Below are 27,100 nucleotides of genomic sequence, written 5' to 3' on the forward strand. Positions count from 1 at the left end.
CAAATATGGACCAAAGCCTGGATCGATCCAACTTTAAATGTTGACTGGTGCGACTTTGGGGCCTTTTTCACAAAAATGGTGCGTGGAGCCACAGAAAACGCAGCTCTCAGAACCGTACGTGTGCACTTGAAATATTGCTGTGTAGACCGTCATGGTTTCAGATGAAGACTAGTGCCATGTCTCATGTGTCTTCCCCCTCCCTCTCTGTCCTCAGCCACGTTCCTCCTCATGATCGTCCTCTGCTGCGTCCACTGCTGCTGCTGCGGGAAGCCGAAGTACCAGGGCTCCAGAGTCCAGCCTCTGCGTGACGCCTGAAAGGCAGAGGTGACGGAGGAAGGACGGCAAAGATGAACACGGAATCCCTCATACTGACTTTTCATATTTACAAATGACTCTCTTTAGAATTGCTGATTTCTTTGAGAGGGATGAAAGGAGACAACAAGGGATCAGAATCCAGAGAGCCGCTGGAATGCAGCTCAGAACAATAAACCGCTGTGTGGCAGCACTTCATGGACAAATGTCAGACTTCACTCGTACATATTCAGATTTTACATATGCATTCCGTTGTGTAGTAGACTGGAGGTCACTTCAAGGCGAGCTTTGTTAAGAAAAGAAAGAAAGAAAGAAAGAAAAAAAGACAGAGCGCCCTCTGCTGGCAGAAACCTCCTCACAGAAATTGTGAGTTTATTTCAAAAGTTCCAAATGTGTTCCTGTTGTATAAGTGTGGCACAGAGGCAGCTGAATCAGTTTCAATGTGAGGATTAATTCCAGTAACTAAGCTGTAATCCACCCCTCCATTCAGCCGTGGCTCTGTTGTGTTTGTTTCCCTCCACCTGACCGGTCTCCGGCCAGCACGGTAAACATTTAGAGTTCAAACATTAACCAACAGCCGTTGCTCTCGCTCCGTCACGCCCACGCCGTGCAAACTGTCCCATCAACGCCGAGCTCCACCTCCCCCCATGCAGGGTTTCTCGATGTTTAGATAGTTCCCACTTCCTGCAGCTGTCCTCACACTGCGGCTGATTCGCGGCGTGTTTGGGGTCACTGAGCCGTGAGGGACATGGCTCTGCAGAGGTGAGTCTCTGTCGGGTCACAATGGTCCCGAACGTCAGCACATTGCAGCGGAGCGCCGTGCAGGTTCAGCCCGGTTCACCCACCCTTTCTTACTCAGCCTTCTGGATGAGGCCGGGCCCGAGGCGCCGCCCGACGACTGGGTGGAGTGGTTCACGCAGCGGGTGCAGCGGGAGCCGTGGGCCCTCGGAGGGGCCGTGGTCATAGGGGTGTTCATCCTGGGGACCCTGGCCATCGCGCTGTTCGCCGTGCTGTACGGATCCTGCTGCTGTGGAGGGCCGGAGCAACAGATGAAGAAGAAGAGGACTCCAAAAGATGCTGTAATTTAGATGAGTGGAGAGAACGGGATCTTTTACTCAACACTGAGGACTGAACATTTGCCCTATTTACCTGTGAGGCCTTTTTTTTCTTCTCCTATTTGAATTCTGTGATGAATGAAATTTCCACATTTCCACTGCTTTTTTTTTCCACTATTCATAGTGGTTGCTGGTTATTGTCACTAAAAAATACTAAAATATGACTGAAACGTATGTGAACCGCATTTCTAGATTGTAGAATATACCAAAACAAGCTTTCACCCGAAGTCTTTTCCAATAAAAGTTTGTCAGTTTGTTGACAAAAATGCAAAGAAGGAAGTTGTGATTGTTACATTTATTTTAACAACCTGCTCAGGCTGGGTCATGGAGAAATGTAGGAATTACTATGCATTGCTTGCAGCCCTGTAACCATATCTTTAAATTTTAAGTTACCCTTAACCAGACTTCATCTTGTGCGTGATGGACTGATAATGTACTCTCATACCATAATAATCTTTTTTTTGTGTTTGTGGCACAGAATACATGTGATGAAAATGTCTTTATTAACCCAAACAATTGTTACATAAAATGACATACAATCTCAAAATGAAACCAATTTGAATAACGCTTTGTGGTGAAAAATACAAAGAGATCTTCCAAAAAAAACCTCTCTTGCTGTTGCACTATGAGTGTTTTTATGGGGATTTCATTATGTTTTGCATCATTAAAATTGACTTCAAGCTGAGACTGTAGTCATTTTGGGTAGTAATTGTTTGGTTTTGTGAAAATACAGACATTTAATTACATTTACAAAACATTAAAGTTAAAATTTAAAGATTATTATGGCTTTGTTTTACTTTTCCAGCCCACTCAAGATGAAATTTGACTGTATGTCCAATGAACTGAAATGAATTTGACACTCCTTTCACTTTCACTATATATTGATTTTTTATTTTATGTCTTAATGGCCTGTTTTTATGCACATTGTTGATAGAAGATGGGGCGTACAAGAATTACACAACTTTAAAAGGATGGAGGAAATGATTTCCAGGCAGCAACAGAACAGGATGATTGGGTTGTTTTTCTTGTTTTTTGTCTGATTGTAGCTTAGCAACTTTGCAGATTTGTCCTCTGCGCTCTCTGCTTTACTTTTACTTTTGCTTTGCTTTTCTACTCTTTCTTTGCTTTTCCCTCTTTCACCTGATACTCCTGATTCTTTTTACTCTTTTTCTCACGGAGAGCTTTTTCAAGAGATACTTGTGTTGACAGAAACATCCTTAGTTGAACTGATAAAAAAGAGCAAAGGTTTACTTCGGGACATTTTTCAACCAGCTGCCTGAGGAGCGTAAGAAACACAGACCAGAGAAAGAATGTCATCAGAAGATAAGACTGAATCACTCGATGAAATATGTGGAAGTGAGGAGTTTATAAGGGCGAGTATACATGAAATGGGTGTGAGAGATCTTGGAAATGCTTTTGGGCAGTGGTGGTCTACAGGCTGGAGTTTGGTAATTGACAAAATGTTTTCATTTTAAGGTCCCATTTCAACCCTGGTGAAGGAAATTGGATCTTTCTCTCGACATTTAGCTCTGAATATGTGCCAGACTTCAACTTGTATCTCCAGTAGGATAAAGTTCATTGACAACTTTAAACTGGATGGGGTTCATCTAAATATGAATGGATCCAGACTTGCTACCAACATGCCATGTATCATGCTGATCAGAAAATGTACATCTTTACCCAGACGATCAATCGCACAACAGCTCTGCCTTCATGTCCTGTCAGTGACCTTGTAGATAACTTCATTCATAAACTCACACCTGAAATTCAACAATCACATTAAGGCAAAAACTAAATCAGCTCTTTGCCATCTGAAAGATATTGCAGGAAATAAAGGATTTCTTGTTGAATAAGTTTTAGAGAAACTTGCTCATGCATTAATTTTCAGTAATCTGGATTATTATAAGAGTGGGTGTACAGATCTCAGTGAAAAATCTCATCCAGAGTCCTCACCAAAACAAAGAGAGTGGAGCATACCACACCTGAGCATCCATCTCTGCACTGACTGCCTGTGTGTCAAAGGATTCACTTCAAAATCTCAATTTCGGTTAATAAAGCACTGAACAGTCTCAGGGCTAAATTTACTGATAGAATCTGAAACATCCAGACCCATGAGGTCCTCCAGAGGAAGTTTACTAAGTGTTCCCAGAGTCAGAAGAAACAAGGTGAAGCAACTTTTAGTTCCTACACTTCTCATTCAAACTTCCTGAACACCAGACACACTCCATTCTAATAAATTAGGCCATAAAACACCATTTACTTAGATTTTCTACAAAAACAATAGATTTAACTGAGTTGTTGTTTAACATTAAGATTCTAAACCACCCGGTTTGAATGTTTTTACACTATTGAATTGTAAAGCACATTGAATTCATGCAGTGTGTCTGAATTATGGTACAGAAATAAATGCACTTTACAAGGTAATGTAAGGTGAAAGAAATCTCCTTCAAAGCACTAAAAACCACTACACAGTCAAGAGAGTGGGTTTCCTTTTGATAATTAATTTCATTTTAGCTAGTAAGAGTAAAACACTTCAATCAAATCATCACAGTAAGACTTGTGTTCATTTTATTCTGAAGTGCTGGTCTTATCAAACAGTAACTAAAGTTTTTTTCACTGAAGTCAAAACAAACTCACACTCTGAATTCTGATTTGCTGAAACATCCAGTAAAGTAGGGCCAAGTGGGGCAAAGATTTATTTATCTATTCATTAATCTCTGTATGAGCAAATCCAGTTTTGATAACTTGGGAGCAGATAAAGTCTAGGGTCCACCTGGGATCTCTGGCACCAGGGCCCTTTAGTGGGAATTTCATGCACTGAAATCAGTGCATAATCAGTGCATAATGTATAATCCCCCCCCCCCCCCCCCCCCCCCCCCCCCTTCTTTGTGGCCAAAACATAATCATCTGAAGCTCATAGCGATGGAGACCAAGGAGCTAATGGATGAACATGCTGACAGATCTCCTTTGTTGCTGTTGCATGCTTTGACAGCAGGCTGAGGGTGTCCAACACCAACAGCCACAACAAACTTGCCATAAAAATTGAGTTAATTAAATAAGTAATAGATTAAAGAAGACATTCTATAGTTTACTCTTTGTATTACTGAAATGAAACATATATGCCTTGTACATATCAATTACTTATTTAATTTTTATCATTTAAAATGGTATTTTTACTTGGATTTCCCTCTGGAAGTGATACAGTATAGAATAAGAACTACATTTCCCATGGTGCTCTGAGGCGCTTTCAGATGACGTCACTTGCCTCTTTTGCGGCAGTCATGGCGAGCGGCAAAAGGAGCGCTCTGCTCTCCTCTTTAGCGGACTATGGAGACGATTCAGAGCCCGACTCGGACCCCGAACCAGAAGAATCCGGTAAGCGGGTGTAATGTGGAATCGCTCTGAATCGTGTGGATTATAAAACTATTCTTAGCTGCTGTTTTAAAGATCGAAACCGGAACTTCATGTGGGCGCTAGCGTTAGCATGCTGCTAATCTAGCTTCTGTGGTTTACAACTTGTTTACGGAAAACATTCAAAACGTGTTTTTTAGATTGTTTCATGAGGGTTGTTAGTCATTAATTTCACTTTTCACTGCTTATACAGTGTTCAAAGCGGTTATGAAACGGCTTTGCTTCACATCGACACTAATTTCATAAGAAAATAGACGAGTCAGATAAAACCTTTTATTTCAACTGTTTTTTTTCCAGTATTGCTTCACAAATTAAGTAGATTACATTAAATTTAGTCTTCTCGGGTAACAGGACTCAGTTTTAAAACAACAACAAACAAAACAATAGTAGTTTCAGTGTACTTAACAGTGATTGCTTCATTGAGTTGATTGTATTATTTGTTTTAGAGCAGCCATTGAAATATGCTAATTCCTTCACAGAACAATGCTGATTCCTCCACAGAACAAACCTCACTATTGATAAACATATTTGACTAAGATACGCATTTCAGACGTTCATAACACATCCATTACTTATCTTATCTTTCCTTGCTTTTCATCATTTCCAGGAAGTCGTGGAGGGGGCCTCGTTTATGGCTACGGTGATGATGACCTGAACCGAACAGAGGACATTGAGGACAAAGGAACGGAAGATGAAGACAGCAGAGAAAGCAACTCGGTTAGTATTAACCCTCTGGCTCCATCCCATACAGTAATTCAGAAGTGGAGTTGGACTGCTGAATTCCTCAGCCTTTTCCTCACTGCCATGTCAGCTGGGTGGTTTAGTTTGCCATAATAGTGAAGATTGGTGTCTTGTTAGTGAGTTGTAAGTATACAGTATACATCAAAACTGCACCCAGGTGAAGTGGGTGGTATGGGTATTTCATTTGTAGATTATGTCAAGAAGGTACATAGATTAGATCAGTGGTAAGGATGAGGGTAGATTAAGCCTTGGACACATTCACTTGACACATTGACAAATTTCGCGTTGAATCCCTCCCTAACTGTCCTACTCTCGATGGGGTACAAGTTGTGGTGCTAAAAAGCAACGTAGCAAATCACGGGCTGTGTAACTTGCAGACAAATGTCCTGTATCTCTTTAGTTTGTCACCTGTTTTGCAGAACTTTCAACACAACACAGCATCAACTATTCATGAAGCTGCTAATTAGAGTCTGTCCTGATATCAGGGCTGCATAACATATTACAAATTTGTCTTTATTACAATTTTACCATTCACAAAGAAGACTGACTGAACTTTAATTATGGTGTGTCTGAGTGTTTTGCATTTATGCTCTGAATTTCAACGCATTTGACCAATCAGATGGATCTTTCTGCTCGAGATGCAGGGCTCAGTCAGTATGGGTGTAAATTAGGGGTATCAGAAATAGTTCTGGTCTTAGGAAAAGAGACTTGGGTGGATCTTGAGCCAGACCATGAACTAGCTGAACCCCAACCTCTTTGCACACGGTCTGCACTACTGGCCAGAAGTTATATTAGCTTTGTTGTTTTGGCTAGTTTTAGTGAATGATGATACTGCCATAGGAAAAAAAAAAATCTTAAAGCTAAGCTATTATTTTGTCATTTTTTATTTTGTTGAACGTCATCATACTGTAACAGGAAAACATATTTTCCCGTAAAGGTTTGTTCCATTATAATTTCAGACAAAGATATTGCTTAAAACTTCTGAAAAACTGCAATAGATCACATACGATCAGCAGTTATACTTTATTTTGTTTGACTTCAATTCAGTTTTAAATATCCCCAAATACAACACTGAAGCAATCTGCACCGGTAATGTCATCTGTCAGAAATAATGGATTCATGGAAGATGTGAGGTCATCACAATCTTTGTTGCTCGTTTCGCACGGTTATGCTCCTACGCATGATGGGAAAAACTCACATGAAGTGTTGGAAAAATCCACACTCTACCTCTCACTTCCAAGCTTTTAGTTGTGGGTTGTAGAGCAGCTTTTTGTGTTTAGTCCAAGATGTGAAATCCAACAAACTAGCAAATATAGGAACAAGGAAATTCACCTAATGACAGTCAGGTCATTTTTAATTTTTATTGGCTATGACAGAAAGCAATCAGAAAAGAAAAGACATTGCAGGGACTGTGTAGTTGCTACCCACTGGCCAACAAATACTGTAGATGCAGTAGTGTACTGAGGCCTCAGTGCTACCTTTACTGAACATTACTGCTGTTAAGTTCTGGACCTCAGTGTTGTGTTATGACTCTATTGCTCCGGAAGCCATGTTGAAAAGTGGCAGGTATTGTGTTATTTATAATTTTTACACCCACAGTGCCGTCCTGCAAGACCGCATTAATTCTTCTGGTGGGCTGGATTGGTCCCCCAGGCTCATTTTTGGCACATTTGCCACTTGTCTTTATAGTATCTCCTCGAGAAGAAGTAGAAACAATCCTTCAAAAAAAAAAAAAAAAGAGAGAGAGAGAGCGAGAGAGAGAGATCATTTCAAGTGTGAAATTGCATAGTTGGGTTTCTAACAGGAAGGGAGATGGACTTATGGGTTATAAATATCCTGGAATTTCAGTAAAGTTTAATATGTTTGTTTCGGTGCCAGCAATTGTGCAGAGGAAATAGAAACTGCAGTGTCGCCCGATATGTGTGTGTTTTCCAGTTGCTCTTTGTACTCACGCAGGATGTTCTTGACTCTAAATGACTTATAACTTTACTTTGACACACAGGCTGATCAGGTGGCTTGTTTGTAGCCCTTTGTGGGCTGCAGGTTGGTTCCCCACCCTGTTCTGGTCTCCTTTCGACCTTTTTCCAGTGTTAACCCTTTGCGTTTTTGTTTTTGTAGGAGATGGACGAATCTGACGAGGCGAGGGACGCAGATGATGTTGAGGTATTTGAACACCCACTAGCTGTGTGGGACGGGTTCGGTGTAAGAGAACGTCACCTGGAGGCTGATTAACTTTGTTTTGTTACTAACGCCGTGTCCCCACGTGCCGTGGAGGGTCACGCTCACTAGATGGCGCTGTGGGTCTGCGTGTGTCTGCTGAGTGTTTGGATAACCAAAGAGTGACTGGAGCTGAAAGTTGCTGAGTGGGCTCTTGTTGGGTTGCTTGACTGATTCTTCTCAAACCTCTTCTGGAGTGAAAGGCTCGGTCTGAGGCGTCGTTTTTCAGGACACGCTGCTCGGGCTGCACCGTACTAACCCCACCCTGTGTGTGCGTATGTGTGTGTGTGTGTTTGAGCTGGACAGCACGCCAGCTTCCTGTCTCGCTGTTATGTGTCGTTCACTGAGGTGAGAGTGACTCACAAACCTAACAAGCCAAAGCAATCAGTCCGAGCATATCTGCCCTGTCTGATTGCTTTACATCTTCACAGTAATCTGGAAAGCTATTGCTTTGTCAAGTCTTTTGATTCTGCCATATTTAAAGATATATTGATGTAAATATCTTCTAATATGATAATTATAGATGTGCGTCATGATGGGATTTGTTATGAAAGCATGTCTCTGCATGTGGAGAAAAGAAGCATTACCGGAAAAGGGATAAAAACCTGTTCTTTATGTATCTGTAGAGTCTGGAGATACATTACAAGAGTTATACTTAAAGATATGAGTATTTATTTCAGCTCTTTCTTGCCATAAAGCAGATTCTTAAGAAGATCTTCTACTCAAGTTTCCTCCAAACATCCAGCAGTACCACATTGCAGTTACAAGGAATTTAGTTTCTCGATAAAAATTACAACACTTCCCTCTTTGGCTACTAGGTTGGCAGTGTGTCATCTCTCGTCAACCATTTCTTCCAGAGAAGTCGGTTTGTTGGGAAATGGAGCCAAACCGTACCCCGAGTTTTATTACACCTGATAAGAAGCGACCGATTTCTGGTGAATAAGAAAAAATATAAAGACATATCAGAAAATGGAACTATCAATCAAAAGTGTGTTTGGAATCAATTCAGTCAAACCAAATATAGCATTTTGTTTGTGACACACATGACAAAAACTTTCAGCGAGAATTTAAATGAGGGAAATTGTTGAATTACGGTGCAATCTTTGCGGCTTCACTCACTGACTCAGAGGAGAGGAAACTGTTCTCCTTTAATAAAGTAAGACAGCAGCAGTTTACAACATGTATTGGCCAGAATTTTCTTGTTCCTCTGAATCATAAAGGCTCTCAGGTCTCACATCACCAAGAGCTACTTCAAAACAATGTCTCATGTAATCTAACAATGTAATGTGTTTCACAGGGTAAAGATGAGACTTTATCACAGCTCAGTGCTGATTTTTCTGTTCATCGGTGCATTCTGTAGCTTTTCAGATGTCTCAGTTTTTGCAAAACTTCCAACATCTTTTTTTTTCTGACTTCAGTATATTGACATACTTTTCAGTCAGAATCCTGAATCAACAAGTATGTACCAGTGAACCAGGAACTAAATTCCAACACATTGTGAAAGAAAGCACCTATCCCCGGAGTAGCAGGGCAACAGAAAGATTTCCAAGGAAAAGATTTTACGGTCTTTTTTTTATTCAGACGTCTAATCAAAATCATGCAAGGCTTCAGTTAGTTACCTCAGATTGACTCGTCTTTGCACCTCCAGGGCAGTGGTTCTCAACCTGGGTGCAGTGTCCACCATAAGGACACGCTAAAGAGGGCTACCTGCCCTGTGCAAGAAAACCTTCAAGAGCCTTGAGTTTAGTGAGTAATCTTTGAAGGTGTTGTGTTAGACCACCAGCATCTGGCTTTGCTGTGATGCTTTTGCAAATCAGAGACCAGAGAGGGGCTTCACAGCTAGTCTCAGATGACCACATGACGGACCACAGCAGTGTAGAAAGTGCTGCACTGGATCCTGATTGAATATAACTTCCTGTAGTTGTAGTTTCTTCTTTCCTCGCTCCCTGCGTTTGATTGAAGTCCGTGTCAGAGCGCCGGTGTCCTCTTGCGTGTTCACATTCATCAGCTGACAGAACCATCTTGCTATCTATTGCTCAGCCCCTTCCCCGTGTCGTCTTTGTTCTTTCCGACAGTTATCTTATCTTCCCCGCTGTGAGTGGCAGCCGCATGTTGGTGTTCTGTCAGTTTCATTACCGTAGATAAGAGTTTCACAATGCAAAGCTGCGGTTTCATTTCATCTGCCTTGAAAACACTGGCAGTGACTTTGTGAGAGAGCTGTGGTTGATGCTGTTTGTTGCTTTGCAAAGCTTGGCCGCAAATTACACTGCACCGCTTTGTCACATGTTTGTTTCAGTATTGACACTTTTCTTTGTAGCTGTCCAGCGGTCCGTCTGTAAGCAGCGCACCTGCTAAATGCACGTGCACGCTGCAGCCGAAGTAAATGGTTGTTCTGCACATGCACGACAGATGGACTGTAAAAACATCTTGGTAAATATATCATGGAATATAACAGCAGCATTTCAGGTTCTTTAAGGTTAACTTCAGGCTTCTTTGAACCGTTATCAGTGTGATGAGTGGAGAATGCCCTTCGTTCAGGCCAGTTGACTCTTTTATCACAATAACAGACAAAAGTAAGACGCTAACCTTTATATTATTAACTTGTCGGAGGTAAAGAAAACTGAGACAAAGCAGATACTTTGAACCCGCCCTACCATCTTCTTTCCCATCAACAATGAATCTAAACAGACATAGATCCAGCATAAAGACAAAGCAATCCTAATTTCCATGGAGTAGACATGAGCTAACATATGGAGGTGATGTAGATTTTCAGTCATATTAAAGGACATTTGGCATTTAACAGCATCTTGTGGTGATGATGCAGATTAGAACTGATTGAATACTCATCCTGTTGTCCATCCAGCGTGGAGGAAAGTCTTTTCTGAAGTTGGTTCTGAAGATTTTCACTGTGGAATTTTAAAACAAGACAAGACTGATGTAGAAGAACCTGTGTTGGCCACGGGAATTGCAGAAAACTTTCAAGAATATACACAGCCGTCATTAGAACCAATCTCGGTCATTCATCTTAAAGCGATGCTTCAACATTTTGGCAAATTGGCCCGTTTAGCGCAATTCCTTAGTCGCCTCTGAATAAACAACAGCTCGCCCTCACAAAAAAAGTAAGTATGCTGTTCGAAATGACTAAGGAATTGCGCTAAATTGGCCAATTTGCCAAAATGTTGAAGTATCGCTTTAAGGCGCCCAGTTTCTCGGCCACTTCCGGCCTGTGCTGGATTTTTCACTTTCTTGAATTTTTTAATGACCATATTTAATAATAGTAGTAATCATCATCATTTAAACCAGACCATGCAACAAAAGAAGCAGTAGAGGAAGTGTTGGTTCATAGTCATAGAAAATACACTATTAGATGTTACCTGGAATTAGCAGCCTGTCAATGAAAATTATTTTGTTTTGTTGAATATGACAAAGTTGTGAGCACAAGTTCTGTCATGTTTAGTCTCATCTGAAGAAATTTCACTTTATTTGTTGGTTAATTGAAAGGCCTTAATGAAATATTTAAGAATGAAGGAAAAGATTGACCCTGTATTATTATTATTATTATACAGCATATGAAATATAAGATGGTGTGAAAAATGAACGTGCTTTCTTTTGTTCCATTCAAATGCTGAAGTGGCCTTCCACTGAGTCGCCCACAGTGTCAGCGAAGGCTCCCTCTTCATTTGAGTTAGAGACGTCTGGTCTCGGCTGTTCTTTGCGGGTTATTTACGGTAGAAACAAGGTCATTAAAAGGAGACTCACTTCAAACGTATACACTGGTCACATTCTCACTCTGAGGTAACAAAAAAAAAGAGTAAAAGACACATTTTGGTTTGAGGTGGTTCTGTAATACTGAAAACGTGCCTCATTTGGATTAAAGCTTAACAGATATATTGCAGTGAACTGTATTCATACGGGAGAATAAAAGTCTTCCTTTATGATAAAATTTCAGGGTGCAGAGAGCAAAAGTTTACCCGTGTTGGACAGTGGATGTGTCTAAATTGTTCTACTTTAAGGAATTTTTTTTCATTAACTCAATGTTTCTAAAGCTCCGCCTGAAGACTTTTACCACCTGTATTTACAGACTCGTTCTCACTCCAGGGTGTTATAACATGGAAAATCATGCAGTCAGTGGTCCAGCAATGGGTTTGTCAGTGTTAATCCATAAGAAACAGTATCTGTCATGTAGTCAGCTAGAGTCCTGTGCAATAGACGTCTTCCTATCAGTTGGATGGTAGAGGATGTATGTAGACGATACGAATAAACTCACTCTAATTTGCTTGCAGTTGCTGGTAGTAGGTGTCCCTCTGCAGCACGACCCTTTCTTAATACGGCAAAAGATTCCAAAAAATAAAGCTGAAGCATTAGTTGTGGTCTGTGTGCAGTAGAAGTGTCAAGGGTACATTGCATCGGTGTATTGATCATCGAGTAGGTGTTGTGATTAGTGTAAAGACGGCTCCTAGGTCTAATAGGTAATTTGGTCTTCTTTACATCATGACGCTAAATGGTCTCACTTTCTACTGGATGTAATGCTGAGTATCCACGCCAATGTAAAAGATGAAGGCAGTGACTCAAAATGTTGTACAGTGCCAATTTGTATGTGCAAAAGAAGCATATTTAAGCCCATAGATTGAATCCAGTTCTGTTGAATATGAAAATATCCACATAGACAGCTGTTTTGAAAGTTTTCTGCTTCTACTTTGTGTCAGCCTTGAGAATCTCAGAATGTTTTGTTTGCTCAGGGGCGATTCATATTTTTTTTTCTTTAATGCTTTGACCTTTGGGACCAATCAATCACAACTTGTAGTTCAGTGGCTCGGAGAGCCGCGGTCGTGTAAACGGGGCCTCCGATCATCGTGTCCTGTAGATATTTAGTCAGATGAAGAGTGCAAAAGGTAAAATACCAGCAGAGCTCAGGTGCTGACTCAAGCCGTTCCTAATGTCAAGGTTACTTGAATAAGTGGCGGTTTGCCACTCAGAGAGGCCTCCCAGCAGTATACAAACCTTGCATTGTGTGGCGTAATGGCCTGCTGGTGATGCTGTTGTGGAGAATGCGATAAAATCTTGTCCGCGCCTGACTTTGTTGATCAGCTTCTTGTGCGATTGAACTGCTTCCAGACTGATCTGGCTCAGGTAGGGAGTAGTTTATCTCCTGCGGTTGATTAGATTTCAGTTGTTTCCCCGGAGACCTCTGATTTAAGCGTCTATATTAAAAAAAGGAAGAAAAAATCCTTGGAAAGACAGATTGCTTTGAGCTGCAGTGCTGCAGAGTGCTTCTTTGACCCTCGCTCTTTTGTGAAGGGCGGATGAATAAGAGCCAACATCCAGTGGGCGATCGATATGACGATGACAGCTGATTGGCTTTAACAGTACATTTCCATATATTTTCAGGGTTAGATTATTGCCGTCGTGCTCTGCTGTATCTCTGAACCCTCCCACCCTTTCTTTCCTTCCCTGGGCTGATTTTTTTTTTTTTTTTTTTTGGCCAAGTTGGGAGCAATTCTGTGATGTGCCTGTGCAGTTGCTAGGTGACGCCGTCACTCCCGTGAATAACAGCGCCGTTGTTTTGTGCTGAACCTGTGTTATGCCCACAACTCTGGCACACCAGGCGGCATATTTCAGAGGCCGCACAAGATTCCTCCTCCTGCCTGTCGAGCCAAAGCTTTCAATGGAAAACTGAGCAGATTTACCGTTCTGGTCTCTATTTACTAGATCTGGAGCTCTTCCTATGTGCTCGTCATCCTCTTGCATTGGAATCTGTGATTCGTAGGCAGGAATGGAGGCAGCTTTGGGCCGCAGATCTACTTTTTTTTCACCAAAAACATGTTTGTGTGAATCTCAGCATACATGTGTAAAGTCATCTGTAGCTAATTTTAACCAAACATGGTTTGTATTTTCATTTCCTAAGTGTGTGACGATCCAATCCTTTTGATTTGTGAATGTCTAAACCTGCCATGTGTCTCTGTTTTTCCTCCTCCTTTCCCCTTTCCCTTTTTTTTTTTTATTTCGTAGATCCCAGAGGCAGAGAGAAGAGACCCCAATGAACTTGTTGGTGAGTATATACACATGTGTGCACTTCTCTACTGCAAGGTGATCACAATTAGATTTACGCGAGTCAAAGAAGTACCCAGTGGTTTTTTAGGTTTTTTTTTTAAGGTCCTACTTTTTCTTATTTTCAGTTTTTTTCTTGTTAGCTTGATACACATACATCAGGTCCAACCGTTTCATTCTACACAAGCTTCACGTCAACACGGCCATTTTTTTTACTTATTCACAAATTAAAGTTCAAAGAGAAGCAAATATGAAACACGTCTGAGCTTTTATTGTCAGCAGGGTGTTGCTGCTGTGAAATGGTGACTAACTGCTCCTCGCCGAGTTGTGAAAGCTCCATTGTGTGCCGGCTGACAGATGGGCAGCGGTGGTCTGAGCGGCGAGCTCTCGGGAGTTAATGACTGATGAGCGGCCTGCAGCGAGGCAGGATGTGAGTGGTACAGGGAGTGGCACCTCACGCCCAGCTGGGCGAACTTTTATGGCGCTGGATGTGGATGATAGCACCAACCATGTACCTCACGTGTGTCGCAACAAGAAGGAAGGATGATTATACCCGGTAAAATATTTCGATTTATCATCGGCAAAATATTTAAGTTTGAAACGAGTCATACTCAAAAGGAATGCTTTAGCAATGAGCACAAAGTAACAGCTGCAATTATTAAACTGCATTCTTCTTAAAAATGTTAAAAATGTAAGATTTCATAACATGTCTCCTCGACTCGGTTCTCTGGTGCCCCCTAGTGGACACATCTGTTGGCGCTTTAATCGTTAAGAAAAAAAAAATCAAAACAAAAAACCTCCCGTGTTCAGCCTGGGTCTCCATGAGCGCGCCGTAGTGTCGGAGCGTGACTCACTCCCCCTGGCTGCGGACCCCCCTGACATTCCCCAGCCTGCCTCGCCTGTCAGTAAATGTCACATCGCCGTCTGGCAGAAAGCCTCCCGTCAGCAGCGGCGGGCTGAAGACAGCTCTTTGTCTGCTGGCTGAAGGGCTGCGTATTGTCCCGGGAGACCCCTCAGGCCGCGGACTCTGACGGTCTGTTTTTTGGGGGGGGGGAACAGCTGGGTAATTAAGACCAGGAGTATAATCCCCCCCTCTGTCTCGTTCTCCACTCTCACTGTGCCGCTGCTCTGTGAAAACATCCCTCACATATTTACAGCACAGCCTGTGATTTTGGTTCCCACTTCCAGCGCAGCTCCTCCGAGAGTTTATTTTGGTGTTTAGGTGGAGAGTTTGTCCGATCTCGGAGCGTCTTGAGCAGATTAGCCGGATTTAAGTTCTAAAGCCTTGTTGCAGCCACACTGTGTTAAGTGTGTGCGTGTCTGCATCTGTGAGAGAGTTCAGCGAATACCAAGCTACCACCTAATGCTTCTGACTCATCCGACTTGCCTTGTCAGGTTTTTTTTTTTTTTTTTTATTGTTGGAGGCTACGGTATTTGTGCCTTTTTACAACTTGTGGAATACATAAGATCGTTAATGTTCACGCGCAAACAGACAACGCCCTGCCCCTCCCTCTCCGCCGGCGGAGACTTTGAGGAGTTGCAAAGTCTTATCGGCTCAAAATGCAGCCGATATAAAGAGCTGCCGCAAGTCAGCCATCCCGCCTGGCAGCAGACCGAAGAGAAATCAAAGAGCGACGACCATGTCGCACACACACACCAACACACTCCCGACCCCGCATGCATCATCTCCTTCACTGTCTAGCAGCAGTATTGACATGTTTGGTAGACGGCATTAGCATCCACTGAACCAGAACTCAATGAAAAACGTTTTCTCCACTCGTTAGTTACAGTGTGATTTGCACACATATAGCACAATAATGAATAATTTGATCATTTAAAGAGAAATATGTGTGATAAATTGAGTGTTAACTGGAAACCAGAGACCTGCAGCCTTATTGAGATGTTTTGGCCCTCTTACTACACTAAGTAAAATAGTTCTAATAACTTTTCATAATACATTGGAGTTAGTGTATTTAAGCTTAGAAGCCACAGCTAATACTTTTAAATTGTGTTTTCTTGTCTTTTTATCAGTAAAACGGTTAAATGGAGCAATTTATGCATTTACAGCAGAAACTGATGATCACTTGTTGTAAATCAAATTGATTTTTTTAAACTGTACCAAGCACAGCACAGTCATTTCTGGGCACTTCTACCGGGAAAACCCATCAGTTCCAACTAGAAAACTCGGCTTAAAAACCGAAAAGATGTTTATTCAGTTATAAGGACTCCACAGTGTTGATTGTCCTGCAGCTTTCCTGAAGCTTTTGTTAGCTTGCATTCGTTCACCTGGGTGGATTTGTCATTAGCTGTTGCGACCTACCAAATTGAGACTGTATACGATCATAAACTTGCTTTTAAGTCCACAGTGAAAGATGCAAAGACCTGTCACAGTGCTGTGTGGGCCCTGAAAAAACAAAGACCAACCCCAAGAGACGCTGCTTATAATTTAGCGCCGTCCAAGAAATCCTGAAAGTCGAATCTTCCAGTGAAAGCAGCTGAAAGGGGCGGTGGAATTTTCCCTGTTCTGTTTTGTAAGATTGAGTTGCTGAGTTCTCCAGAAAACCAGAAAACACCTTCTGGTGTTCAGTCAAGTTTTTACTTGTCGGCGCCGTTCGATCGGCAGACTCCTCGCGCTCCCGGCTCGCAGGCTGCAGATTTTATTCAGTGTGATTGACGGCTGCTGTAAAGGCCGCCTGACGGACGGGGAGAAGGAGTGACACTGAAGAATGTCGGGCCTGTAGACGGAGGCAGCGGAGGGGGCCGCCAGTCAAGTTAGGAGAGTGAAGGAAAAAAAAAAAAAAACCGAGCCAAGCCCAAAGGGAGGAGTAGAGGAGCCACCCTTCTCCGTACAAGCCCCGACAGCAGCCACTCCCTGCCGGGGATGTGCGGCGCTCATACCACACTGCTCCGTAACAGTCCGCCGACACGCTTAAAGGACCAGCGTGATCTATTGGATGCTCAGGAATCCACCTTAAATCTACAGCGTAGCTTTGTTAGCCCGGCTCGCTGCATTCCCCAGCAGCAGATCCATATCCCACCTTCCACGCTCATCACCTCCCGCGGTTTGATTGATTAGCGTTTGTGTAGAAGTGGTTACTTAGCTCGCCTTTGCGCTGCGTGTGAAGACACGCAGGGCAAAGGCGAGCTCTAACGCCAGCCTCTCCGTTCGCAGCCCTGTTCTCGGAGAAGGTGAGGAACATGTCGCCCGACGAGATCCGGATCCCCCCCGAGCCGCCCGGACGCTGCTCCAGCCAGCTGCAGGTACAAACCTCTGTCCATCCAAGCACGCTCACGTGAACACAGAGCTCCGCCGAGGCCGCAACCCCCCCCCCCCCCCCAACCCCTTCCCTCCATTGCTCACACTCAGTAGTTTTTCTACAATCCTGCTGAAGTGCAGGCTGGCTGCGTTTGCTGAATAAACTCTTTCCACATCATAAATCCATCGTATAAAATGATGAAAACTTGTCATTAGCTGCTTGGTAAGCACACCCCATGTCTGTGCCTGTGCTCCTCTGGTGCCCGGGCCTGGAGCAGCAGACTGAGCTGCAGACGCACAACCCGATGCAGGCCACGTTTATCTTCAGGTGAAAATGGGAAAACTTTTGATTCGCTTTCGGTGTCCGTTAACACGACGACGAAGCTCGCAGCCACGGAGCTTTTTGAAAACTGTGTTTTGTGGGGTTATTTTATCACGTTTTGTTATGTATTGTGCTTTGGAGATTTGTTTACTCCGGTTGGTTGTGAGTTTTTGGTCAGCCCCGCGGGGTTTCCCGTCTGCTGCGTGCTGCACCTCGTATCCTGGCTGTTCACCAGCAGAGAAGAGCTGCGCAGAAACTGCCGAGTCATGAGAACTGCTGGTTTCCATGAAGTGAAATAACAGCTGTTTGGGGTAAAATTGAAAATGACTCAGTGTTTTGTGATTTTCTCTGGATGGATCTTCACATGAGGTGTTTTCAGATCTTTTCCAGATGAAGCCAGGTATTCTCTGCACATCTTCATTTCTCTGCGGTCAGATCTGAGCTCCGGCTGAAATGAGCTGGCGGCCGCCAGGCTGTTCTCGTCTCAAGGTCGGGCCGTGATTGCAAAAGGTGCTTGGAAACAAAACGGATATATTCCCGCTCTGGCGAAACGAAATCCAATCAAACCTCTTGAATACACGGAGTCCTGCGTCTGGGTGACCTGCGGGCCGGGATACGCAGGCTGCTCTGGTGAAGGTGAATCATTAGGCGCTCATCTGATAGCTGGGGGGAGGCGGAGGGGTTGGAGGGGGAGTGGCGGCCCAGAGGGCATGCTGTGAAGCGCCTCGCTCTCAGCAGCAGAGAGGAGTGTCTCGTGGACGAGGCAGCCGTCAGTTCCAAGTATTTATTTTTTTAACTCGCACGTGCACGAAACCATCGGAGAAACGGGTCGTGACGACTCCAGCAGATCAAACGCAATCCCCGAAAAAACACTGTTTACTGACAGAAGCCAATCGGCTCCCTTCCTCCGACTTGTTCCGCTCCTATGTCAGTGAGGATGGCGGAGCTGCCAGCTGAGCCTGGTCGTCAAATATTTCTCAGCGGAATCAGAAAGCCGTCTCACAATGGCTCCATTCAGCACAGCCCGTGTCGTCCTGTGTATTTAAATAGTCGGTGTGTTTGCTGTGTAACAGGAGAAGATCCAGAAGCTGTACGAGAGGAAGCTCCATGGAGCTTTCGACACAAACAGCCACATCCAGCAGAAGAAGGAGTTCAGAAACCCCAGGTAGGCTGCGAAAGCCCTGTTCACACGAGTCTGAACCCGGCCTCAGATGTTCTGTCACTTTGCGGCCCTTCGACCCTGAACGGGATGAAGACCGAGCAGAAATCTCATTGAGCCGCTTTTGTTTCCTTTCAGCATTTATGAGAAGCTCATTCAGTACTGCAGCATCGACGAACTGGGAACCAACTACCCCAAAGACATGTTCGATCCCCACGGCTGGTCGGAGGACTCGTACTACGAGGCTCTGGGTGAGCGCCGCCTTCTCTGCAGGTTGTTCGCGTTTCAGCATCGAGCTTCACGCTTCTTTTGTCTGTTTGTGTTTTATCAGCGAAGGCACAGAAAGTGGAAATGGACAAACTGGAGAAGGCCAAGAAGGAGCGAACCAAGGTGAGACAACCTTCAGCTCTTCTTTATCCTTCAGAACTCCAGTTTTTGCTTTCGCCGTTCACCTCTCCGGTGTCTCATGTCGGCACCGAGCGCTCCGGACGGGCGCAATGGCCGTCTCACACGCCGGCGGTTCAAAAGCTGCAGCATCATCGTTCTCGGAGTCGGAGGCTTGATCCAACATGCTCATAATCTCCTGTTCGCGGCGCTGAGATGTGCGCGGTGGTATGCAGGCCGAGTCAGAGCGGAGACGCAAAACGAGACGCATGTGTCTGAGGTGTGATAAGAGAAGGCTTCTCCGGGCCGATAGCATCAAAAGTGTCAGAATTCCAGCTTGAAATGTAGTTTTTTCAGAGATATTCAGACACTGTTAGACGCCTTTGACCGAACATGTGTAATTCTACAGATTGTTTTTGATCAGATATCAAATATTACTGTATTTCCAATAGAGGTGTGCTGATACATCGATTATTAGATTAATCGCGATGCGACACGTAATGATTCGATTACGATTCCTAAATATTCAAAAAATCGATTATTTTTCATAATAACTAGACGCCACGAGCACGGACGCCACTTGCGGAACCAAAGTATTGTTCCTACGCACCACACGGACGTCTGTAGTGACGGACCGGTTAATATGGCGACAGCTAGCTCTTTAGCTACAGTAACAGAGCGTGAGATTCATTCTTTTGGATTAAAAGCTAGTGCTAAATGCCAATGTTGCTTTTGCTAAAGAGAAAATCATTCAAAGTTCTCATCCACAACATCACCATCCGACAGGTATTCGTACATTTTACACTGCACTGGAAAAAAAAGCACCGTGTGTAGCCTCAGGGAGCCCCGGAAACAATGAGCCGTACTGCGCATGGCGCGGCGCCGTAAACAAAGCTTTCAGTTCAGAGGTCAACAAAACAACCACAACATTTATCTCTGTAATCTGCTGGAAAGAAGTCCAGAGGCATTTGGCAGCTTGAGGATGTTTATGCCAAGAGCAGGGATCAGAAACATGCGTTAGCATCGGCAGTCAAAAAAACACGCACACAACAACACTTTACATAATTTCCAACTCAGATGCTTCATTTGAAAACTTTCTTTTAAAAAAAAAAAAAAGTCTGGTTAGACGAGGAAATAAAAAACATGTTCTCCTGTTTTAAAAGCCCAAAAAGTAGCATACATTTTTTTTTTTTCCAATGTTAATCTGAATACCTGCCTCTGACTTCATGATTATTTGAGGCTTTAATGGAAATCAAAACCCAGGAAATTGAGAAATTCCTGTTAACAAGAATGTGGGTCAACTGATTCTTCTGACACTTTTTTTTTAAAGACATTTTATCTTCTCCACATTTGGAAATAATGCAGTTTATTTGTAGCTAGCTAAGGAAATGTGGCTGTTTTGGCCTCTGCTCAATGGAAAAAAAAAATCTAACTTTGTAAGTATATATTAACATTTGTGCTTGAAAATGCAGAAATTATCAAACGTGATCACTTCTCTCATAAATGGTTGATGCTAAAACGAATGTATTTTCCGTTATAGACAACAGATTTAGTCTTTTGTTCACATAATTGCTAAAATCTGAAATGAGACAAACATTTTTTATTAGTCCCAGAGAGAAATTCTTTTGTTTTGCTCCACACAATGAATAGCAAGGACAGTGAAACATGAAATGATCCATTTGTGAGGAGCGACTCGGTGAATTGATGGAATTCTGTTTCCTCCTCTCAGATCGAGTTCGTGACCGGGACCAAGAAGGGCACCAACCCCTCCAGCACGGCCGCCTCCACCACCAGCAGCACCACCACCACCACAGCCACAGGTAAACAAACCCCCCCCCCCTCCCCCCAATCACTGAGAGCTCATCCCGCTTTTAAACTGTACTGAGGGAAGATCGGGACATAAAATGAGCAGAAATATAGAATTTAATAAAATATGTCCTTGTTAAGACAGGAGATTCATGATTTATTAATAGATCCAAGAGTTTGAGCTACTTTCTGAGGAAGTTGGTTAACTGATCTCTGAGGAAAAGGCATTATTAACTCATCCAAAATTCATGTAAAAATAAGAAAAAAAAAAAAAATCTTTAGCTGCATCAAAGCAGCTGACTTTGAGTCTGTCGTGCACATGTTGGAAACTTTACTGTAGTTTTACCCAAAAAATGGCCTCAAAAATGAATCTTTACATCAAAGATATATTTAAATGCTCAATAGTTTTTCCTGCATGTTTTTTTGGTTACTGTTATAATTTAGCTATTTCCCCTTTAATGAGACCCTCAAACTGTTGTTGGGGCTTAAAACACAGAATTAGCTATTAATGCATATGAATCTATAAAATGTATATTTTCCGCAGCAGACGCGCAGAAGAGGAAGAGTAAGTGGGACTCGGCCATCCCGGTGACGCTGGCCCAGCCCACCCTCATCACCACCACGGCCACGCTGCCCTCCGTGGTCTCCGTGACGACGACGGCCAGCGGCACCAAGACCACGGTGATCTCGGCGGTGGGAACCATCCTGAAGAAAGCCAAGCAGTGACGGAGAGGACGGACGGACGGACGCACGGACAGTTCTAGAAACCGTCCCCCAAAAATGCTCTCGGCCGCACTCCGGCTCGCACAAAAGACTGAAGCGCCTCGGCCGCTGGGATTGAATCTGCAGGAAAAACCAGTCTGAGAGTTTGTAACAGAGCCGGGAGAAACGGATTATTTTTCTACGGAGAGTTCCGGTCCAGTATTTTCCAGCTTCGGGTATCTGTGACGTGTTTTATCTCCACATGTTCGTACTTTTTCCAGCCTTGTTCTGTCTTCTGTGGCATTGTGAACAACTCCAAGGTGGTTTTTTTTTCTTCTTTTTTTTTTTTTACCTGTGTACATATGTGTCGATACAGTGAATAAATGAATTGGATGTTGCCTTTCAGACTGACATTTTTCAATGAAAAGAACCGCGGCGCGTCGACTCGGCATGTGCTCGCCAGGTGGAGGCGACTTTTATTGCGCCATCCACGTCCGAGTGGCGCTGAAGAGCTCGTCTGGAGGCCGGCCGCTCGCTTTGCCTCGATGGAAAGGGGAGGAAAGCGTTACAATATGAGATGCATATTTCTTCTGTAACCTTTCACTTTGTTCTGTATTCAGGCTCGGTGTTGTAGTTCAACTAAACATTAGAAATATGTCAAAACAGCCTCCCTGTTTAGTTGAACCGAGCTCTGGATTCCAAGGTTTCTTGATAAAACTGACTTTTCATAGAGTTCACTGGATCAAAGAGTGAAATTTAGAAAATATGCTGCGTAATAAAAAGATCACTTATAAAACCTGGGAACAAAAAGCCCAAAAGATACAAAAGGATCAGAAATGCATTGAAAATTATCGTGAAAATGTTACAAAGTTTAAAAAAAGATACAAAATGATCTGAAAAACATTGCAAAATAATGGACTAAGTGACCTCAAAAAGTAACAAAATGGTAATATGATTAATCAGAAGGTTCAAAATGACAAATTTACAACATTTCTATAAGATACCTTAGAAAAATTATCCCAAAACTTTATGACAAGACCAGAAAATCACGTGAAGTGACAGAACAAATTCCCATAAGTAAATAATAATGATGCAAATAAGAACACAAATGAATAAAACGGAACAACCCACAGTAGAAACATGTCCTGAAGATGTGTAGCAGCGCTCGGAGAACAACGGTGGAGCAGATTTCTGTCCGGGCAGAATTATTCATGATGCAGGAGAACAAACGGAGAAAGTAGCACACTGCTGTTATTAAAAACTGTACACTCCACTGCAGATGCAGGAATGCTGAGGCTGATGATTCAGTGTGTGTGTGTTTGTGTGTAGGCTTACCAAATATAGGCCCAGAGTATCAAGAGGACAAATAAAATGTGGCAAAAGCATTATAGAAACACCCAGAATCAGCATCTTATTAAACAAACCGCCACAGAAATGGCTGCTAAAAATGCAAAGAAGGTCACAAAGACAACGTGACCCTGACCCCGATCCGCAGAGCTGGACATCATGAAAACGCCCACTAAAACTCACAAAATGACCACAGAAGCACTAAAACTCATCTTTTTGTGATTGTTTTGCCTGTATCTGGGCTATTTGAGCCGCGCTGTGTTCGATTTTGACACGTTCTTGTTGTATTTTACACGTTTGGGACGAGCAGGGCTTGTAGTAACGTGTCCACTCCTTCTCCTGCAGCCGGAGGAAGTGGCTCCCTGCAGATACAGAGAGTTTGCAGAGAGCAGATGCAGGAATGCTGGAGGAGATGAGTCACGGCGATGAGAGCCGCATCACTTGCAGGTGTGTGTGTGTGTGAGTGTGTGTGTGTGAATACACACTGTGCAGGTAAGCTGCAGGGACACACCCAGCGTACGCGCTGTACCGAGCAGGTCCCGACTTCCCCTCATCCGGCCGCTGCTGTCGTCACTTTGACTGCAAACGAGCTCGACGAAGATCCAAAACAGGAAAACATCCGATGAGGCCAGGTTGGACTCTAAACCAGGGGTGTTAAACACGAGGCCCGTGGGCCAAAACCGAAACACAAATCTCCATATAGGGGTCTTGTGTTTATATTACTGTGTTCGTAGGTTTTTTTGGCTTTTATGAATCATGAACCTTTATCAGTACATTTCTGTTACAATTGCAACGATAGAAGAAGAAAAACAAAAACCAAACATCTGTTATTTTAATCCATAAGTTTACTGGTTTCAATGACAATATTAACATTCATAGATAAAAGATAACACTTTTTAACACTTCATTCATTGATGCATTTGCCAGAACTGCCTCACATTGTGCAAAATATATATGAAAAAAATAAGAAGAAATATAAATGTAGTAAATATGTTATAGGTTTTTTTCCCAAAAAGTGTAAAAACCATTAAAAAAAAAAAACCTCTTGAGCTGTTTTCCTGCACCTTTTAATGCCAATCAAATGCAGCACATGCACATGTTCAGCCTCTTTTGTCAACAAAGTTGTCCTGATGTTTAAAAAAAGTGCATTTACATTGTCAGTATCTCCCTTTATAACACTCCTTTCACCATCTAAAGCTCGCTTTTTCTAATTTAATGTTTACTACACAGTTATTATCATGTGTTGTTCACTCTGAAATGTGGCCAGTCTGTTGTCTGCTCTCTGGAGATTTATTGGTGGGTGGAAGGAAAAAAAAAAAAGGGGGGGGGGGGGGGGGGGGCAAAGACGCCATTACAGGCAGTGAATGAACTCAGTGATCCAAAAAGCAGTTTTTGTCATGTAAATCGGGGAGGAGGTGGGCGCACAGCGGCCGAAATGTCCGGGCATGGAGCTTCCTCTGAAAGTTTTCCCTGCTGCAGAGAGAGAGCGAACCCCGTCCCGTCTGCTCATGAGTCGGCGCCGACGGCACCTTCCTCATAGTAAGTCATCTTGAATCATCACTTACCTGTCTGAGAAGAAAAGTAGAATAAAGTATAGCTGCAAAACCGAGTGTACAACCTTTTTTAAAGTGTTAAAAAAAAAACGCCATTTACCTTTAAATTCTATGTAAAGTTGAGATGACATTAGCGGCTTTGCAAGGTATAAGACAGTGCAGACTCTTTATCTAGAATATCAGGCTTGTTTGAGTTGGGTAAAAAGGAGAAGTCGGGCTTGAATTCGAACAAATTTCCACCTGAATGTGTCAGAGTGCTGCCCAGACGCCAGCCAAGAAAGCCAGAAGATTTGTGCCCCCCTGCAGAGCGTTGCCCATTGTATCCCGGCGGGTGGTTGCTAGGAGCTGGCCAGTGTGGTATGTACAGTAAAAGAGGGGAGGGGGGGGGGGGACCTTCTTTCACCTCAAATAACCTCCGATCTGGTCCGGCCTGGAGTCCAGAAGACATCCAATTCAGTTCAGAAGCATTGATTTGCAACTTTTTCTCTTTTCTGGACGCCATTGATCGCAGTAGAGCTTCAGAACCACGTGGATTCAGCTCTCGTCTTCGGCAGACGGATCCCCAAACCAACAGATGAGGAAAAAGCTTCAAGTACTTTCAATTAAAAAAGTGACGAAAGACACATGAAATCTCCCAGCTGACAGCTGAGGACGAGCAGAACGCGGCTCCGAGGCCGGCCTGTGCTGGAAACCAGCGCGTCGCTAAAAACACTCTGCTTCCTGTCAGATTAGAAGCTCCGAGACAACAGTCAACATTGATCAGGAAAGTTCTAACAGGGTGACGGCCGGTCTGTAAAAATATGTGTGCAGTAGAAAAAAATAATTGCAGGCTGGTTGTCGCTGCATTTCAGAGTGTGATTCAGTTTCTTCGTATTATCTCCACAGTTCTGGAAAAAAATATGAAGCTTTGCTAGTGAAGAGTCTTGGTGCTTTTTATTGTCTGTCATCTATTTATGTCTCTGGTGAAATCGCTCCTCTCTGTCCTATAGAGGTCAAACCCGCTGTTCAGCTCTGCGAACTCATTTGTTAAAAGGCCATCGAACACGGCGATTGAGTGTCGGGGTCACGGTGTCACGCCGGTTCCTCCGTTCAGGAATGTAAATACCCTCCTCGCTCGCTCGCTCGCTCGCTCGTCTCTCCGCGTCCTGCTAAAAGGGAAAACTGTTATGTGGCAATCGTCACGCCGAGGTTAAACATTAGACAGGGAGAAAACGCGCCCGTGAGCGCTGAGCGCAGGATTGTGTAAACACTAAAGTCACAAAAGCCGTTTCCCGTCGCCTGCGGCCAGCGCCGTGCTCGGCGCGCCACTCCCAGGAGCCTGGGAGGAGGCCGCGGAGGGAGGGGCCCGACTCTGAAGCCTCAAGCCCACACAGGTGAACTCCTGTCGGGGTGGAATGCAGTGGCGGTGGAGGGGGAAGGAGGGGGAAGGGGGGGGAGGGGGGGGGGGGGCGAAGGGGGGGGGGGTCTGACACACCAAGGTGTGGAGCTTTCAACTTGTAACTGGGGCGGGGAGGAGAGATAGAGGCGGCGGAAGGGAGGAGACGCTCTCCGTCAGAGCTACTCACCTGGAGAGGGAAGGGTGTGTGTGTGTGTGTGTGTGTGTGTGTGTGTGTGTGTGTGCAGGAGCCAAAGGAGGGATCAAGTCTCAGCCCTCAGTCATAACCACTCAGTCTTATTCTCACTGCAGCTCATATCTCTCCCCACACACACACACTCACACTCACATTCACACAGGCTCGACTGAGCGGACTTTAAGGGCGAAGGAGTCAATATTTGACCAGAGTGGACTGAGCAAGAAGGAGGAAACAAGACGGAGGGACTGGAGGTGTGCTGGGGAGGGAACTTTGGACACAAGGACTTGAACTTGTTTTTTTGATTCCTAACACAGGTGGATACAAAGTTTCCCCAAACTTGTGGGTGAAAAAGAGGGGAAATACTTTTTTTTTTTTTTTTTGTTCTTATTTATTGCCGGACCTTTGGACTTGGACTTGGGCGAGAGCACAGTGAGAGGTTTGTTTGATCAGTAATCTCTTTGTATCCAGTCGTAAAAAAATGTCCCAAAGCCTCCTCTGTTTCTCAGCGGCCTTCGCTTTAAAACGCGTCCCCCTGAAGCCTTGCAGCAAGCTGTAAATGTGACGTTCGAGCAAGGTGAATGTTGTCTAAACTTTCTGTGAATGTTGGTCTACGGCTTCAGAACACTTGCCAAACTCTCCGGACAAATTTGCCTTGAGCTTAGCGATTATTTTCTCGATAATCTCTTCTTTTCATGTCCGACCGGCAGATATTCCCGCATGAAAGCGCAGAGCACAAAGCGGCGCAGGTGAAAGTGGAGAATCAGACGGAACAAAGAGCAGGAGGATTTCTCGCCTGATGCCAACGGTGTATAAATCCAATCCTGCCGCGGCGGTTTGCGCGATCGGGGTCTTCCCCCGGCGCTCGGTTCACTGTCAGAGACCCCTGAGCGTGACCCTGTAACCCCCCCGGTGACGGGGCCGGGCCCACGCCCAGTGCTGGTATGCTCACCTGGCAGGCATGTTGTTGTCTGCAGAGCAACTGTTACGTCTTTGAACTTCAAGGGGGACGAAAAGCAGTAACTCCCGTCTGTTTTCTGTCATTCGAATCCTGATCGGGTGTGGATTTTCCTCCCACGACACTCAGGGACAGTGATTTATGTGACGACCTCTCCAGCTCCGGTTCACATCGACACGCTAAGGTGCTTTTCCCATG

General features: G+C 44.0%; 1 protein-coding gene and 1 long non-coding RNA gene across 3 annotated transcripts; one reads left to right on the top strand and one right to left on the bottom strand.

The window, feature by feature from the left end:
• Positions 1 to 219: 219 nt before the first annotated feature.
• On the bottom strand, positions 220 to 9,585 carry LOC115393863 (uncharacterized). Its single transcript, XR_003931977.1, has 3 exons — positions 9,574 to 9,585; positions 5,053 to 5,054; positions 220 to 300 (listed from the first exon to the last, which is right to left on the bottom strand). It is a non-coding gene; the product is annotated as an uncharacterized LOC115393863 (long non-coding RNA).
• Positions 4,538 to 21,873, top strand: sap30bp (SAP30 binding protein). 2 transcript variants are annotated; one of them, XM_030098985.1, is made up of 10 exons: positions 4,538 to 4,802; positions 5,446 to 5,555; positions 7,698 to 7,742; positions 13,806 to 13,845; positions 17,017 to 17,105; positions 18,496 to 18,587; positions 18,720 to 18,832; positions 18,913 to 18,971; positions 20,695 to 20,785; positions 21,319 to 21,873. In XM_030098985.1, the coding sequence occupies exons 1-10, from the start codon at positions 4,679 to 4,681 to the stop codon at positions 21,495 to 21,497; spliced, it is 942 nt and encodes a 313-aa protein (XP_029954845.1). In that variant the 5' UTR covers positions 4,538 to 4,678; the 3' UTR covers positions 21,498 to 21,873. The 2 variants fall into 2 exon arrangements, with proteins under 2 accessions (XP_029954845.1, XP_029954844.1); XM_030098984.1 differs by having other exon boundaries at positions 4,546 to 4,802; positions 21,316 to 21,873.
• Positions 21,874 to 27,100: the final 5,227 nt, after the last annotated feature.

Source organism: Salarias fasciatus, chromosome 8 (assembly GCF_902148845.1).
Source record: "Salarias fasciatus chromosome 8, fSalaFa1.1, whole genome shotgun sequence".
NCBI lineage: Eukaryota > Metazoa > Chordata > Actinopteri > Blenniiformes > Blenniidae > Salarias > Salarias fasciatus.